The sequence below is a fragment of the Seriola aureovittata genome, chromosome 8, assembly GCF_021018895.1.
Source record: "Seriola aureovittata isolate HTS-2021-v1 ecotype China chromosome 8, ASM2101889v1, whole genome shotgun sequence".
Lineage (NCBI taxonomy): Eukaryota > Metazoa > Chordata > Actinopteri > Carangiformes > Carangidae > Seriola > Seriola aureovittata.
Window position 1 is genome coordinate 9,780,001 of NC_079371.1, and position 16,220 is coordinate 9,796,220.

At 39.3% G+C, this 16,220-nt stretch overlaps 1 protein-coding gene across 9 annotated transcripts in view; it reads right to left on the minus strand.

The window, feature by feature from the left end:
- gria2b (glutamate receptor, ionotropic, AMPA 2b) overlaps positions 1–16,220 on the minus strand; it is a 49,738-nt gene that overhangs the window by 7,304 nt on the left and 26,214 nt on the right. For 8 of the 9 annotated variants that reach the window (XR_008828425.1, XR_008828424.1, XM_056382797.1 and 5 more), the window contains 8 exons: positions 9,529–9,725; positions 7,959–8,012; positions 7,682–7,840; positions 5,490–5,657; positions 2,414–2,518; positions 2,169–2,276; positions 1,702–1,908; positions 1,162–1,529 (listed from right to left, as the gene is read on the minus strand). Coding sequence is in view for 7 of the 9 variants with exons in the window: in XM_056382797.1 (XP_056238772.1) it covers positions 1,162–1,529; positions 1,702–1,908; positions 2,169–2,276; positions 2,414–2,518; positions 5,490–5,657; positions 7,682–7,840; positions 7,959–8,012; positions 9,529–9,725 (1,366 nt within the window). In the remaining 2 variants the exon portion in view is untranslated. Of the gene's footprint in view, positions 1–1,161; positions 1,530–1,701; positions 1,909–2,168; positions 2,277–2,413; positions 2,519–5,489; positions 5,658–7,681; positions 7,841–7,958; positions 8,013–9,528; positions 9,726–15,357; positions 15,473–16,220 lie in introns of those variants that run through there. The other variant, XM_056382802.1, reaches the window with a different exon arrangement.

Below are 16,220 nucleotides of genomic sequence, written 5' to 3' on the forward strand. Positions count from 1 at the left end.
TAATATTTTATGTTAATATTATATGTTACTGTAATTCATGTCTGTGGAGTACATGACACTAAAGCGTTTGCTCTCATAAATTATTCAATCTATATACAAACAAGTTTAATTCAAGAAATAGAACCATTTATTTCACTGCCTTTATAAATATGATGTAAAAAAGGACCTACAGCATGTATATGGAGAATATGCTGCCATGAACAATTACAGATTAAGTGATATGTCAAAACTTTTCAGCCAATGATGAATTCCTTGCATATAGGGCAAAATCTACTAATTTGCCTAAAATACTAATAAGACTCGAAGTCTATGTCCCTGCTAGTGTTCCTCTAAGGTTGTAACACCCATAACCCACCAGGAAAAAAGTGTTGGATGGCCGAATAATGGATTAACAATTATTTAAAGTAATGCCAGTAATGACCAAAAATGTTGTCAGAAAAAACATAGTATTGTTAGTTAAGTCTGAACGGTTTATTTAATGTACAGTCAGCTACACTGTCACACCTGGTTCAAGTTTCATCAGTCTAAGTTGCACTTTGTCAACCTCAGGTGGTCTTTATCAGTAGCTAATGTTACTGTGCCAAGGTGCGAATGTTAGGTTGTAAACATACATTCTACATGTCAGCATTTAAAACGTAACATGAAAACAAGTGGATATTAAAATGCAGTTACATTATCATGTTAGTATGGTAACATGCTCAAACTTAGTGAGTTAGTGTTATGTGCTAATGTTAGCATGTGGTTACAATGCTTACGTCAGTATGTTAATATTAATTTGAAACCACACAGCTGTGCCTGTCAGTCATTTGTTTTAGAAATAAGCTTTAGGTGCTGGACAATAGAAATTTGTACTTGTTGGTAGAAATGTCAGGGATCATCCTGCTTGTCCATTGATCCTAGTTCATTAAATAGACACTGAGATACTTGAGTCTAGACCACAAGTGTTGGACGTAGAGACTGTCCAAAACTGCCATCACTAGAACCACTCTCCTAGCTTGGCTAAAACTACATTGTTGACTCAAGATGGAAATCTCTTGAAGCAGCTACTGTGAAATGTAATGAAGCACATTTACATATTAAGTATACACACATGAAGTCACCAGTTATTCTTGGCTCATTAGATCATGAGCATCTTGGCAGTTGTTGATTTTTCTGACCTACCTTGGTGAGATGTCACAGCCTTGTCGCATGAAGGCTCCAAGAGAGAACCACAGGCTGTTGAATATGCCAAACTCGTTGGTTGACTCATTGGTCTGGATTTGCCCGTCCTCGTATTCCTCAGTGTGCCACTCGTATGGGCTGAAGCGGCTGACGAGGAACAGCACCACACTGACGCCGATGTAGGCAAAGACGATACACATCCAGATCTCATAGGCGAGTGGATCCAGGAAAGAGAACACTCCTGGTTTGGATTTTTGAGGCTTCTTGATCATGATGGAGATTCCCAGAGACATGAAGGGCTTGGAGAAGTCGATCACCTCCTCTCTTACCAAAGTGATGGTCAGAGGAGCCACGGCAATATCTGCTTTCTATAAAACCAAAACACAAACACAAATAAAACAGGACAAAAGTTTTTAGAATTAAGCCAGTAAGTGAGAAAAATTACTAATTTAATTTCATGTATAAACAATTAAAAAGCATGGCATTAACCTATGGTCTCTTAAAGCCTTAAATCATTCTGAAATCAAACTAAAAACTCACCCCATACACTAACTCTCCAACCATCCCGTTCCAGATTTTGGTTTCTGCATCTCTGGCTCCATATTTCCCATCCCCCACTATTTTCAGTTGATATTTGAAGCCGCAGTGCTTTGCTATCTCCGCAGCCAGATCTACACAGTAACCCTCGTAGCGTTCATTGTCGACAAAAAGGTCAGCGTTCTTTTTCAGCATTACATACGGAGCTTCCTGAAGGACGGATACAAAAAAAAACAGAAAACACTGTTCAGTACAGGAGGGTTGAATTACAATGCAAAAAGCAGCTTCAAAGACAAGGGTTTCACACTGGGCTGACAGGTCATTATGAATACAAGAGGGCTCTGGTCTTGAACAAAGCATCCCCTCAAGAAGAAATTAGTAGCCTGGTATTATTCTGGTTGCCGATCAGGAGACAAAATCCAAACGGAAGTGGTTAATCATGCGGCCATACATGACATTACAATATTTACCAAGATGGTGGTGACAATAACTGTTTTGTTTTCCATTCCTGTCGATTCATTTGAGAAGACATCAGATTTGGTTACAGCCATTTTGTCCACCTCATTCCAGTATCCAATCTGTTAGGGAAAAAAAACAAATTCATGAAGACAATGTGCACACTGTTGATCTCGAGCGCTACCAATCAAAAAGATAAAAAAAATATTATATGTGTATTTAACTTTGTTGCTATTGAAGGGGGTATTCATAAGCTTACCTTTACTGGACCATTACTCTTTAATTCCATTACATTCACTGAGTAGTTGACTCTCTTGCCATGTTGATCAAACTGGATGTTTCCTGTCAGGCCTTCCACGCGCACCTTAGAGGCACAAAATGAAACTGTTAGAATATGGCATCTTCAACCTGGCTTACACAGTGTTTTGTGTCCTGCATAATTCATTGTACTATGTTCGATTGAAACATGGAGCTGGACGTGAATTTTGCAAATTGCCTTTTAGAAAAAAGCAATTTGCAAAATTTGAAGAAGCATGTTCCATAATCCTGAACTGTCACTAATTCTAGTTCCTTCTATAGTGAATACATCCAGCTACAATGGCGACCCTGATAGCCAGTGGATTCATACAGAGGAATAATAGGACGGGGTGATTGATGAAAAATCTGTGATAGTATTTTAACCTGGAGGTTTAATGAACCTCCAACTGTTATGCAGTGAGGTAATCACTACGACATATTATTTTCCAGCAAACCCATGATCTTAGATTTGTTTCTCTGATCCTGGGAGAAGTCTCTGAACCCTTTATATTGGCCCCTGGGCACCATGAATATGGATATCCATAACTATAACCATAACAATCGATTCAGGGCAAAATTTGGGGTTCTCAGTTGCCATTTTTCATGATTGTAGTGTTGGTAGTTAATGTCTGATAAGTCTTATCCAGAATTGATCAAAGAGTTCTTGGCTGTAATGCCACTGCCTATTATACAGGTGGTATTACTGACGAGGCTGGTGTTCAGGATCTCTTTTGTCCTCAAAAACCTCCTCACTGACAGTTTGTTTGTCTACGATCATCCATGGTGCGGTATTGATGGCCCTCATCCTGCTTTCCAAAGTTGACTCCACATCCTGCTTTCCTTACTTTGCTTCCTACAGAGCAGTAGAAAGACATTGTGTTATGTTAAAGACACTTGAACAATTCTTCATCTCTTCTCTTATTGGCAGCCAATCTAATTAACAGAAGGGCCGAGGCAGGAAGAGCCAGAAGGAGGCTTACAGGTATCCCGTGGACCTCATGTAAACACGGTTAAGATTAAATGCAGTGTTTCTAATCAAAACACAGTGGGTGTATCCTTAAGGCCTAACAAAAGTGGCGAATGGATTTATTTCTCATAAAACATGTACGATATTTTGAAACTTTCATTGTTCATATTCTGGCAAGCAGTATTCTTATTCCCAAACGTTTCCTGGTAATAATGGTTTTTGGTACTTTACTGCGAGTAACTATTGACCAGTGGAATAATGTGAAACTAGGGGATGTCATATAGCCTTCCTTTGATTTTATAAACATGACCAAACACTTAGATAAATGCCAGTTTCATTTGTTGTTATATTGTGTGGCCTGGTGACATAAGGTGTGAGCCGGACATATGTAAGCCTGCCATTGAGAGAATCAATGGTCTTGGTTTTTGATTTTTGCCGACGAGACATGAATGTTGGTGTGTTGTCACTGCTCCTCTCCCACCCGAGATCCAATAGTTCCCTCTGAGGCTGCAAACAGTCTCATCATTATAATGATGTACTCTATCGTCATAATTCTCAATCAGGGATTTCAGGATCTGGCCTTTAAGATCTAGCATTATGGGATAAATATATTTTTTTTAGTCTGTGGCCCACCTTGATTGGACTTACATTGTCAGATATAGAGCCAAATTGTTTGATTAGATTGAATTTCCTGCCTGTAGAAAAGCATGGATAAAATCATTGAAGTTTTCTGCCAACAAGAGAAGAGATGGGAAATGCTTCTCGCACATCTTACCACACTCTGTGTCAGTGCTGTGATCTCCTGTCCAATCTGGAGGCAAATAGCTTCCTCAACACTTTCTGCTGCTTCGTAGCTCAGCATGGGACCCCCTTTGAAATAATTTTGAACCATGGCACTAACTTCATAGGAAAGGAGTGCAATAACAGGAGGCCTTTGATAAGTTTACTCGGCCCTCCAGGAACCGCTAACAAAATAAAGTCTGTGGAACCGCCCACATATTCCTCCCTCTGAGGGAAGCTTGGAAAGGTAAGGGCTATTAGGACCGCACTGTGGGCTTATAGGTAACCAGATGTCAGTGAAGTGGTTTTGAGAGCGATATAATTGATTTTGGAGGAAATGCCAAATTCAAGCCCCTTGGATAGGTTTATCATCTGACATGTCTAATCCTGACCCAGTAACTCCCTGGCTTGACCTCGTGTGGTTTAAGGCAGCTTTTCCTCATCTTGTATATGCTCATCCAGACTTCCAGGGCATCAAAGCCAAGTGCTCATTATTCCTGAAAGAGCTCTCTCAGACATTACCTACTGACACTTTGATCATCACAAAAATCTCACAGCTGGATACAGCTGGTTGGTTGTGGACATAGATCTCTACAGTGCCTTGTGGTCAATAGGAAGAGCTCAGGAACTTTCCCCAAGTTCAGATAGACGAGTCAGAGTGGCAGTGATACAAAGGAAAGTACAAACCTTTGAGCATCCTGTCAGTTGGTTTACTGCTCTTACGGAAAACCAAGAATACCATGAACTGTTCGTGCAATACCATAGGCAGTTTTCTTTGCAAAGTATGTTTCTTATATTTAACAGGTACTTTTTTCTTTGGGTTAATATCCCCAGATACTTAAGGTAATTTCTGATAAAGTTAATATTTTCTGAATAAAAATACCAGAGGTAAGAGATTCTATTGATATCGGTTATCAGTTGCTCTTGGCTTTAAAGGCTTCATGTCACTTCAAAATCTTTGGCAACAACCTGAAAAACCTCAAAAGAAAGAAAAAAAGAATTCACTTTGGCTTCACTTTTGCTGTCAAGTTTCATTTCTCAAAAGGAGTGAAGCTAATCTTTTCTTGCATCAGAGCTCAGAGGACAGTCTGTGGGTAGGCCTCTCTTCTGAAGAGCAGCTGTCAGTATAACCGTTTGCACTCACGTGCATGGGGGAAGCATCAGTCTTTAATCAGCCTGTGAAGTACACTCTGCCTTTGTGGGTGTTTGTGTATTTCTTAAGGGAGATTTTCTGTTACCCTGGTAACAAGTCTTTGCCAACAAAAGGATCTGAGTATGTTCTGTGTGTTACCTGTTTCAGTGCTCGCTCGATCTCCACTCCCTGAGCCCAGGGCACAGCAGGGTTGGCCAGGCAGTCGCCATTGTTGGCCCTCCTGGTGAAGTCGATACGTTGTTTATGCAGGTATCGGAAAGCCTCCGTCATCACCTGCACGGCGTCGTAAGTCAACGCAGATGTGTACTACAACAGGACAATAGAAAAAGATTAAGGAAATTGGGTTTCCATAGAGGGAGGAATGTTTTTCCTCTAAGCCTCTCAACCTTAACCCCCTGATAATAACATTAACCCTCACCCACGTACTGTAAACCTGGTCCAAATTTTATAGGACAAATCTGGTGATATTCTATATATTTCTAATTCTAAACAAATACCATGATAAGACCAGAACAACAATCTTACTGACAAGTATTGCTTGTGCAGCCAAAACTTTCATTGTTGTCCAAAAACTGTTAAAAACACATCAGTGAGGCAAAGTGTTGCACTGGGTTAGATGTTGCTTCATCACAGACATAGACACTGGACCTTACTTGAAGTTGGATTCACATGCACTGTCCTGCAGCACAATTTACTCCTTATTGAGCAACATTTGCTTAAAACGACAGTACCCAGCTGTTTGAGTAAATTATATAGGCTTTTTAGAAAATTAAACCATATATTTGTGGCCCATTTTTCAAAGATTTACATCTTCATCAGGAATTAATGGGATATGGGGCAGACAGCCACAGACAGAGTAGGGAAGTATTACAGACTAATACACTCTTGGGTTTTGTCTTTCATGTTGACAGTGACAAAAAATAACATTTTCCAGCTTTTTCTTTTCAACTTAATATGTCGTTTTTTTTCTGAAGTCAGCAACAGACGTAAAATGTTTGAACTTTAATTGTCAAGAAATCACAAAAGGTTTTCGGTAAATTGAAGACAGCACAGTATGGCTGGTCAAAGACTGCTTTATATCAAGGGACACTAGAGGGCTTCGAGAGGCAAAACATCTAACACTGGTGAGACACCCCAGAACACAAAATCATTATCTCTTTGCAAAAATTTCCTCTCACTTGTGATGGGTAAAAATGGGTAACATTTCCAAGCAACTAAATTCCATCTGGGCAAAAAAGGGCCAATCTGTGGGGTCTCAATTAGCAGGAATGAGATGCTTTGCTCCACTGCAGATGACTGTGTGATTTGTCTCAACAGAAGCCATGCACCTAAATACCATTGTGTGATGGTGTGAGGCAATCTACGCTGGAACAATCAAGTCTTCGCCTCAAGTCAAATGACAAATCTGGAGTGCAACCTCACCTCAATCAACTTGAATAATTAGTTGACAAAAGAGGCTTAACCCTAAATTCAGCCATTGAACAGATGAAGATGACCAACATGAGCCTCTTTGAAAATAAAGTGTACGGCTCTGAAGTTATAAACCACACACAAACACTACAAACTCCTGCTCATTATCCTGCCTGGTATTTAGTCATCTTGTCTTAATTAGAGAGTATATTATATGTCTGGTGCTGGAGCTCTTAATTTTCTTTATCTGCTGTGTTTATGTTCTGCGCTGCACTAAAGTTTGTTCTGTGTTGTAAATGTCAGAGTTATTTTTCACCCAGACTCAAACCACTTGCAACAGCCTGGCTGTGTGGCAATAAAAGGATCTTGAACTTAGACAATTTATCAGACAGAAGGTGGGAGAGTATTTTTTGCCATATCTGATATTTTAAATGTGAGTAGTATTCAGTGTCTCTGATGAAGAGTGGGGGGCAAGTTCATTTCTGAGATATCATATTATTTACATCAAAGGGCTTGTATAAGCAGAAAATATAATAAATAATCTTTTTAATACAAACCCTGATTTCATTTACATTGCAAGCATATGAAATAATATAACTTATGAAAACAACGAGCACTTTGCTCAAGGGAAAATGTATGTGGGCTTGTGTAGCAGTGCATAAGAATCTTAACTGAGAGATGTGTTTAATAATGCACACAGTGTGTTCATGTGAGTGTACAGTTGGGGGGTGCAGAATGAGACAATGCAGTTTACTCTGAAGTTACAAACACATTAATGCAACTCAGACACATTTGATTGCTTACAAAGACATTTTCAAGCAACAATCCCACCCCACAAATAAAAATGAATAAAGAAATAAAAAAAAGTCTGAATGAGCATCTGCACATGCACTTAGGAATGTGTGCATGCTTAAACTCACCCTTATTTTACTGTCGGCACCAGGATACTCCTTTTCCTCCAGGGCTTCCCATCTCTGGTCAAACTTGGACACCAAAGGATCATCAAAGTCAACAATCTGAAAGCCCGACACATTGGCACCACCATACTGGATTTTGGATAGATCTCCATCAACGAAACCCTGAAAAAATGAAAACAAAAACCCAATTATTGTCTCTATGATCACTGCATAACAGCAAATGGAAATTTAGAAAGTGATAACACAATCTTTAATAAGTGTCGAAGTGGTTTAAACTTACCAGATTGGCTATAATGTAGTGGTAGCCTTTAACATGTCTGCCAATTGTGATGACCTGTACAGTTATGAAATACACAAATTTTAGGGAGTGTAAGAAACCACCCACTGTAGAAAATAAATAAATAAAGTAAACAATATACTTATTAAATATATCTGACTTCTATATTGACTTTCACTGTAACGTTTTAATGGACCAAGAGTGTGACAGTTAGAGATAAAACAATCATAAACATAATAATACCCATATGCCAACTACACAAATCTAACATTATACTCAAACATTATAATTTATCACTTTCATGCCTAACATGTGTGACAGTCCTGGCCATTATCACCAAATAATAGTCACAGTCTCAAATACTGCTAGACATGCTGTAGATATCCAATTCCAAAACCACTTCCCTTATCAGTAGAGCAACAGAAAAAAAGAAGAAAATAACAGAAATCTCAGCTATATACCATTTCAATGCCACACATAAATGACACACCTGAAACTAATCCCACTGCTTGAGTGGCACCTCCGTTTGTCAGGGCTGCTACTTGAAACAGATTTGAATAATAATGTCTTCTATCTCCTATGTAAATGTCTCTGACATGAGGCAAAAAAACTTCCTCCTGAACATATTCTGTTTTTCCCTGATAAACAGGCACCGAGGCTGCAGACATTGATTTCATTCAGCATTCAGTTAAACAGACGTCGGCATGCTTTAAATGCTAATCGATAATGCCTCTCTCATGGGTAAAAGGGGGAGTAAAAATAACCTGTTTATGTGCATCTGTTCTGCCTTTAATTGCAGTTTTGTTTACAGCCCAAACGAACAATTAGTGTAATTGTTATAGTGCCTTTCTACAGCTGCTGGACTGCTGGGTCCATGTGATTTTTTTTGTGTGCTGTATCAAATATACATATTTCAGCTGAATATCACTTTTGTCCTACAGGAATAATTAAAGGACAATAGGAATGTAAGCATTTCCTGCATTCCCTTACTGATTTTTAAATTACTGCAGATAATTTCCTGATGTTAGTTATACCTCCAAATGCTATTCTTACATAATGAGATACTATTTATTTCCCCTTCTTCTTGGCTGTTTTCAAAGTAAATATTACGGCCAAATACAAAGAATTGTTTGAATTGTTTAAAGTCAGGCCTTCCTTATTTTCTCTTTATTTTCAATTCAGTTATATGGACTGTAGTTGTTTTGGTTCATGCTGTGATTTACTTAAAGTGAGCCTCTAAGAAGATGGAAGTAATGAGCAGTATGTGAACAAGTGTCCCCTCTATTGTTTCTATTCACTTGTCTTTGTTGGCAAAGAGAGGATCATGAGAAAGAAAGAGCTGCTGTCAAACCAGAGGCCTGCATCACCCACTGATCACCACAATCTGAAATAAAATTTTAACACCAAATCCAGAAACTGAGACAGACTGGACTTGACCAAACCATAGCAATCTCTGTCTGCAATTGTTCAAACACCTTAAAACATGGCAACAGCATCTGCTACTCCTTGAAACATTAAAATGATACCTATAATGTCTATGTTCTACTGTATCAAAAAAAACTCGCCAATGTACCTGCTCCATGATGTCTTTTACTTTGTCCTGTTCACAGTCCAGGATCACTCTCCTCTCCTTCTTGTTCTCCAGGTCTTGGAACAGCGAGCGGTAGGCCTCATCCTTCCTCTCATCTTTCAGGTTCCCCACGTTGATGGCTGTCACCTGCCACTTCTTTTCTGCTGCTGTGTCCAGAACAACCTGCAGCGTTGTCAGGCCTGAGGATGGACAAAAATTTAAATTTTATTCATACTTTCTGGCTGACTGATTTATCCATGGTATTCTTTGTCACAGAAGTCTTGGAGAACTGTAACCTGCTCTAAATCTAACCATCTTGGGTAAGGGTAGTGACAGCAAGAGAGCAAAAACAATAATGGGAGAGGCAGCAACAAACAGGAGAATAAAACAGACATGGATGAACACGGTTCTTTTATTGCAGATTGGCTGCATTCACTGGCTGCTTATTCAAACTCTGTGGAGGTTTTACAGAAACTCGGTGCCTTATGTAAAGAGCTTATCGAGATGAGTCACAGGTGTTCTGGCATGAACCTGACCAACATGTGGGAGTGAAGTGGGTCTAACGATACACTTGTCTGCATCAACAATAGATTATTCATATTGCTGCTTGGTGTGGATTTTTGAGCTCAACATTGTATTTTTCCTCCAAGTTTTCTGAACAATTTAGTGACAAAACAGTCACTACTGAAGGTCCACTAACTCGCTTGTGGAGATTTAAATTGTATCATATGGCCTTCATCAGCAGATAAAGTTTTCTTGTTTGTCAGGGAACCTCAAAGCTCAGTTTCAAGGCCAACACAGACTAAAAGTCCTAAAAGTGCTTAGAAGAAAAGAAATAGAAAAATTTATGACAATTAACCAAACTTTATTTCCTGAGGGGGGATTGTGTGATACGCTCAAAAGGTCCCAAACAAGCAATTACTGTAAGTGGACCTTGACTAAAGACTGTTTTTGTAGATGGCACAGTGCTCATCCCATTCCTTGCTCCGCCATCCCTCACTGGTTTCCCAGCAGTGATGACTACTAAACATTTAGACAAACTCAGCCACACATAAACCGACTGAACCCTGCTCTTTGTGGAAGTAGATGAGTGTAAATAAACCAATCTTTACATCAACCAAAGGAATCGCTGGTTTAGACTTTATCCTCCCAAAACCAGTAAAAGAAGATGATAAAGTGTTGAACAGACAGAGCTGTCACATCTGAGTAATTTAATTATACATAGCAGCTGTCCATCAGCCTGAACTGCAGTCTGCTACAGGCAGAAACTGCAGTCTCCATTTGAACTTATATTCCTATCACCCTCTCTATCTAGTTTCACAACTGAATCTCTGCTGATATTGATCCCTGGTCTGCAGAGGGCAGTTCGGGAGCAGTTTGATAAAAGGGTCGAGTGTTTCATTCCGCCTTGCTACAGTGAAATGAATTACAGATGTAATCAATTTCATGTGACACTGCAGTAGTTTTATGATGGTAGGGAGGAAAATGGAGGCTTGCAGTTTTATCTGAGTGAACTATACATCATAATTACAGTAAGGTCATTATGGTCTTGGTTAAATTTGACTGTTTCATCAATGCTTATTAAATGAGATAATTGGAATTCAGAGTGATCTACAGTGAAGATAATGCAAGGATAAAAGCCAGATGTTAAGGTGAATGTTGATTGTGCAAGGTTGAATTATAATTTTAAATGATTAGTGTATGAACTGTATATGAGGTGGGGCTGTCGTTGTGTCACGCATGTCAGTGTAATATGATTAATTATACTGGGTGATTTTACTATTTTCACATATTTTGAATCCTATTTGCATTATTTTTAGAAAAGTCTCACCCGTTTTACATTAATGCTGGATGGCTGGTCTGTTATTTTACTTGCAGTACGACAGTGACATGTAAGCCAAGGTTGACAAAGATGATGCCAACACAGTTTCCATAAAAAGAAAGCTGTGTATTGAAAATCATATATGTTATGTATATATGTCAACTGACCATGACATCCACTGTTAGACAAAACAAAATGAAGTCCACAGAGGCAAATCCCCCTCCTCTTCACTTCAATGGGGTCACAGCCTTCGTGTTGTTTGGTATTTTTTGATAACCAGCTCACTTATATCATCACAAAGTGTTCATTAAAATTTAATAACATCTAAAACGTAGTTCAAGTCAGCAGTTTGACCAGTAAATCTCACTGGTGAAACCGACCTAACCTAGAGTGAAAATACCCACAAGCAAACTTTAAAAAAATAGATGAAGATTAGAACACTTGGCTGTGGTTCAGTCAGACGCCTTTAATGTAAGGTTATTTGAACAATTTAATCAATTACTTTTATCAATTTACTCAATGAAAACATAATTACTTAATTACTCGCCAAAGGAAATTATTTAAGTCACATAGGTGTTACTCAGGGGGGTCATGGCTAAGGTGGTGGAGCAGGTTGGCTGCGGATTCCTGTGGTGGCGGTTGGATCCCAGGGTTATGTCAGGAAGGGCATCCAGCGTAAAACTTATGCCAAATTAAATATGCGGATGGTGATCGGCTGTGGCGAGCTCTCACAGGAGCAGCCAAAACACAACGACACAGGTATTACTCAGTGATGCATTACAGCCTTTGCTTACAACAATCTAATGACAATGGCATTCTTTCTCCAACATGCTGCACATCAATCAAGACATTATCTGTGTATCTCTACAGTGAACCTTGAGATAACCATATAATAAAAACCTTTGTTTCTGCTCTAAATCCAGAACTGATGCAGAGATTTGGCTCACTGATTTGATCTGCAGTTCACAGATTGCTTTACGATGCATATGATGCATATTCCCCTTGGATAAGAATGGTTTATTATCACTTCTGCTTAGAGTGAAAAATATATTATGTCTTGGCTTACAGCCAACTTTGTGCCAGCCATTCAAACAGGCACAGACCTACAACTACACTGGAGAGCGAAGATGTTGTGTGACCCAACATTTATCCCTAAATTACCCTGGATTTACAAGGTCTGGAGAGAATAACGAGACATGAATTGGTGTGCAAAGTAACATTTTGTTATTCACCCATTTGACATAGCGAAGAAATATTCACAGCTGTAATGTGGGAGTAAAAGTTTTGTGAGAGAGAGGGATTATTCATTCTCTTTCAGTGATCACACATGCAGCCTTGACTGTAAAAGCTTAACTTCATGTTCATTGATCAAAAACATCTCAATGAGTTGATGTATGTGAACGTATCAGCATTTGCATAATTAAATGCAAAATTATTCAAATGAGGCCAGAAAATGCTTATAAATAATGCATAGAGGAAAGCAGTTCAATACCTACAAATGCAGCTTCACATTACGTATAATCTCTTTGCTTCAAGCTATTGTTTCCTAACTCATCCACCATGGTTAAGGTCCAACATCCTTCCCCCGGGGTTTACCTGTCCACTTTCTGCATAACACAAATTGAAGCACCGCTTAAATCAACCGGTAAGTTGTTTTAGGCTCTGTTTGAGTGATAAGAGAGCAGAATTTGATGACTGCCAGCATTGCTCCCATTACAGAATGAACTTGAATTTGCAAATGGCAATTTCCTTAAGAATAAAGGAAAATGTGCTTATGTTCTCATGAAAGGAATTTCAACAGCTAAAAGGGCCAAAATATTGTACAACCCACAAATTAAATGCATATAATATATAGGGTCAAGAAAAATTAGAAAACCTGATTTGGGGTTTTGTAATGACCACAGCAATAACCTATTTTCATAAGTAAATGTTATTATATTGATTATATACAACCTAATGTTGACATTGGACTCCAAAGAGGAACAGATTACATTAGTTAGATTACATATGTTTTTTTAGAATGATTAATGCCATATGGTTAAGGTCTGGTTATGGTTAAGTGTTTTTGGGCTGGTCCGCAACAGCAGGGTTGATGACTGACTTACTGACTGACTGACTGACTTACTGACTGTGTGAAGTTGTGTGATCAAGTTAAACCATTGGTTGGCCAGTCGAATGTTTAAGTGTCCTCATTGGCAGTTGCCCTTTCAAAATTAATTGGTAGAAACAGTTTCTATTAGGGTGGTGTTTACAGCCCACAGCGATGCCAACTAAGCACATGTGTCACAAATCTTATTTTATTTTTTTCAAAAAAGCACTTACTGACAAATCTAGCGACTTTTTGGACAAACTTTAGCTGCTTTCCATAGAAGAGAGTTGCCAGTGCTGCCCAGCGAGTGAGAGGCACACCTCTCTCTGTGTTGGCTCTGTTCAGTTGATGGCAGAGAGGCGGAGCAGCAGTTTGCTACCTAGACGGAGGCGTGCACTGTGTGAGAGACAAAATAAGAAAGATACTTGTTTCTGACTTTCTCTCTGAGTGATCATTTTCCAAGTAGTCTTTGAATTTAATTGATGTCTTTGTCGGTTTTTTGTCAGACAATGTTATGATTATAAAAATCTGGATTTTAGCAGTGTAGAGCACCAGCTTGGAAATGGCTTGACTGCTGGTAGGACATGTAGGCCTCTATTTTTGTGATCCAAAGCGCATTGGTCTGAAGAGTGTGGCACAAGTGCATTTAGGGCTTGTCCATGTCTATTCTAACTGCAGAAAAAACAGTTGCTGAGCCAGGTGCATGGATCAAGAGAGTTGTACTTTTTCAATTTTCATGGGAGTGCTATGGGTGTAACTTCCATTAAACCAATCACAGTGCCATCTTCCATTCCCTTTAAAAGCCAGGTGCACTTGCACCTTGGCGTATTGATATTATGTCATGTTCCACCTGACTTATGTCAACAACTAAGCACATTTTCAGCTCACTATGCTTGTGTGTAACAATAAAAACCGCGCTACTGATTTAAGAGCAAATTTTTGTGCTGATCACTCGCAAAATCACTTTCCGCTGGCTCAAAATAGCAATGTGCCTGACCACACCTCATTTTAAAACCAACACACCCATAGGCGCACAGATAAGTGCAAGTGTATTTTCCATTTATGAACGTGGACGCCGCTCACAAAAATGAGAACTGCGTCAGTCTGAAACTAGCAAAGACACTTGTGTTGTGCTTTGCGCCAGGTGTAAGGTAGGGCCTGCAGTCTTAATGGGCCACATTTCAGTAACTATTTCATACTTGTTCCATTGTCCGACAACAGAAACAGAAAAAACATGCATATAAGGAAACCTTTATTGGAAATTCGGTTGTATTTAATTACTGTATATGTGAGCACAGAGAGTATGAGCGACGCAAACAGATAAAGACTGAAACCAGCTGACACTAGGCTGAATGGCAAACAGACCACAATATCAATTGTTCACCGTAGTTCCACAACAATTTTCAACTATGTCATCAATTTCGCACATTGACCATAAGCTGTCCAGCCTTATACTTGGTTTTGACCTTTATCTTGTTTTTTTGCCACTTGAGGGCAACTGAACCAAACTAAAAAACAAAACTGATATATTATCACCTTTTAGGTTGAGTCTATTGCTTATTTACAGGTTTAGCAGATAGGGCAACATAAGCATTCGTGTTTTTTCTGTCCACTTGATGAATGTAAGCCCAATACTCACTCATTTCCTTTTAGCTTTCCACAAACTCCTCAGGAGAACATGTGCTGTTTTACATTTGAATGTGTGGGATGGGTGCAGATTAGGTGCTGAAACATGTGCTGATTATAGCAGATTTCAGGTTGTAACCTAGCTAAGAATCGGCAACAAAACACTTGAGATTAGGGAAAAGGGGAATGGGTCTGCCGCTGAGACCATAACAACATACAGTGAGTCAAAGGAATGCAAAGAAGCAGCACTGACTATCCACCCACATATAAACATCCATTATCTGAACTGACTTACTGACAACAGCTGAAAATGGTGGTGTTGGTTCATTCATTAGTCTCAACGTGCCAATAAAATTCATCATAACCAGTGGCAACTCTATCGCTTCCTCTCCCCGAGACACCCACACACATCCTTGCATCACAACCTGCTCAGTCACTTACAATCTCTCTCTCCCTCTCTCTCGCTCTATCGCTCTCTCTCCACACTTTGGTTGCCATGGGAATGAGAGGATCACACTGACCTAATTAGACAGCCATGCAATGATGAAATATGCACAACAGGCTCTTTAGTGCCATCGCAGATGTACAGTAGGGACAGCAGGTCAGTATGAGGACAATCTAAACCAGCTGGTCGAAACCTGCCCTCTGATTTTGGAGAGGAACAGTATTTGATTCTGCTGTCAGTTAGAGCAAAGCTGACTGGAAAGACTTAGCAACGAATGCTAAGAGAAGATGAAGGAGAGCATGTGGAAAGACATGTGATGGAGGGAACAGCATAGGAGAAAAAGAGAGGGAGCGTGTGTGTGTGTGTGTGAGGGGAAAAGATGCAGCGGGAGAGTTTAAGTGATGAAACGACTGAGAGTTAAAGGTAACTGAAGGAAAAAAAAGCACTAAATCCCTTTTGAGCCATTGGCACTACACTGTCTTCAGCCTAAACCCCACTGTATAGACAGCAGCAATCCCAGTTCTCTGAGCAGATTCACTTCCTATTACCTTAAGCCAGTGTATTATTTAAATGTTGTAAGCCATCTTTAGGCATTCATCAGGTATCATTCAACTTCCTCAGTGCTTTTTGAAAGTGATTCCAAAACTCCTGGTTGTTAGTATGCTGGAAAATAAAAATCATTAATGATTTTTGTTCTATAATGAGAAGTACAA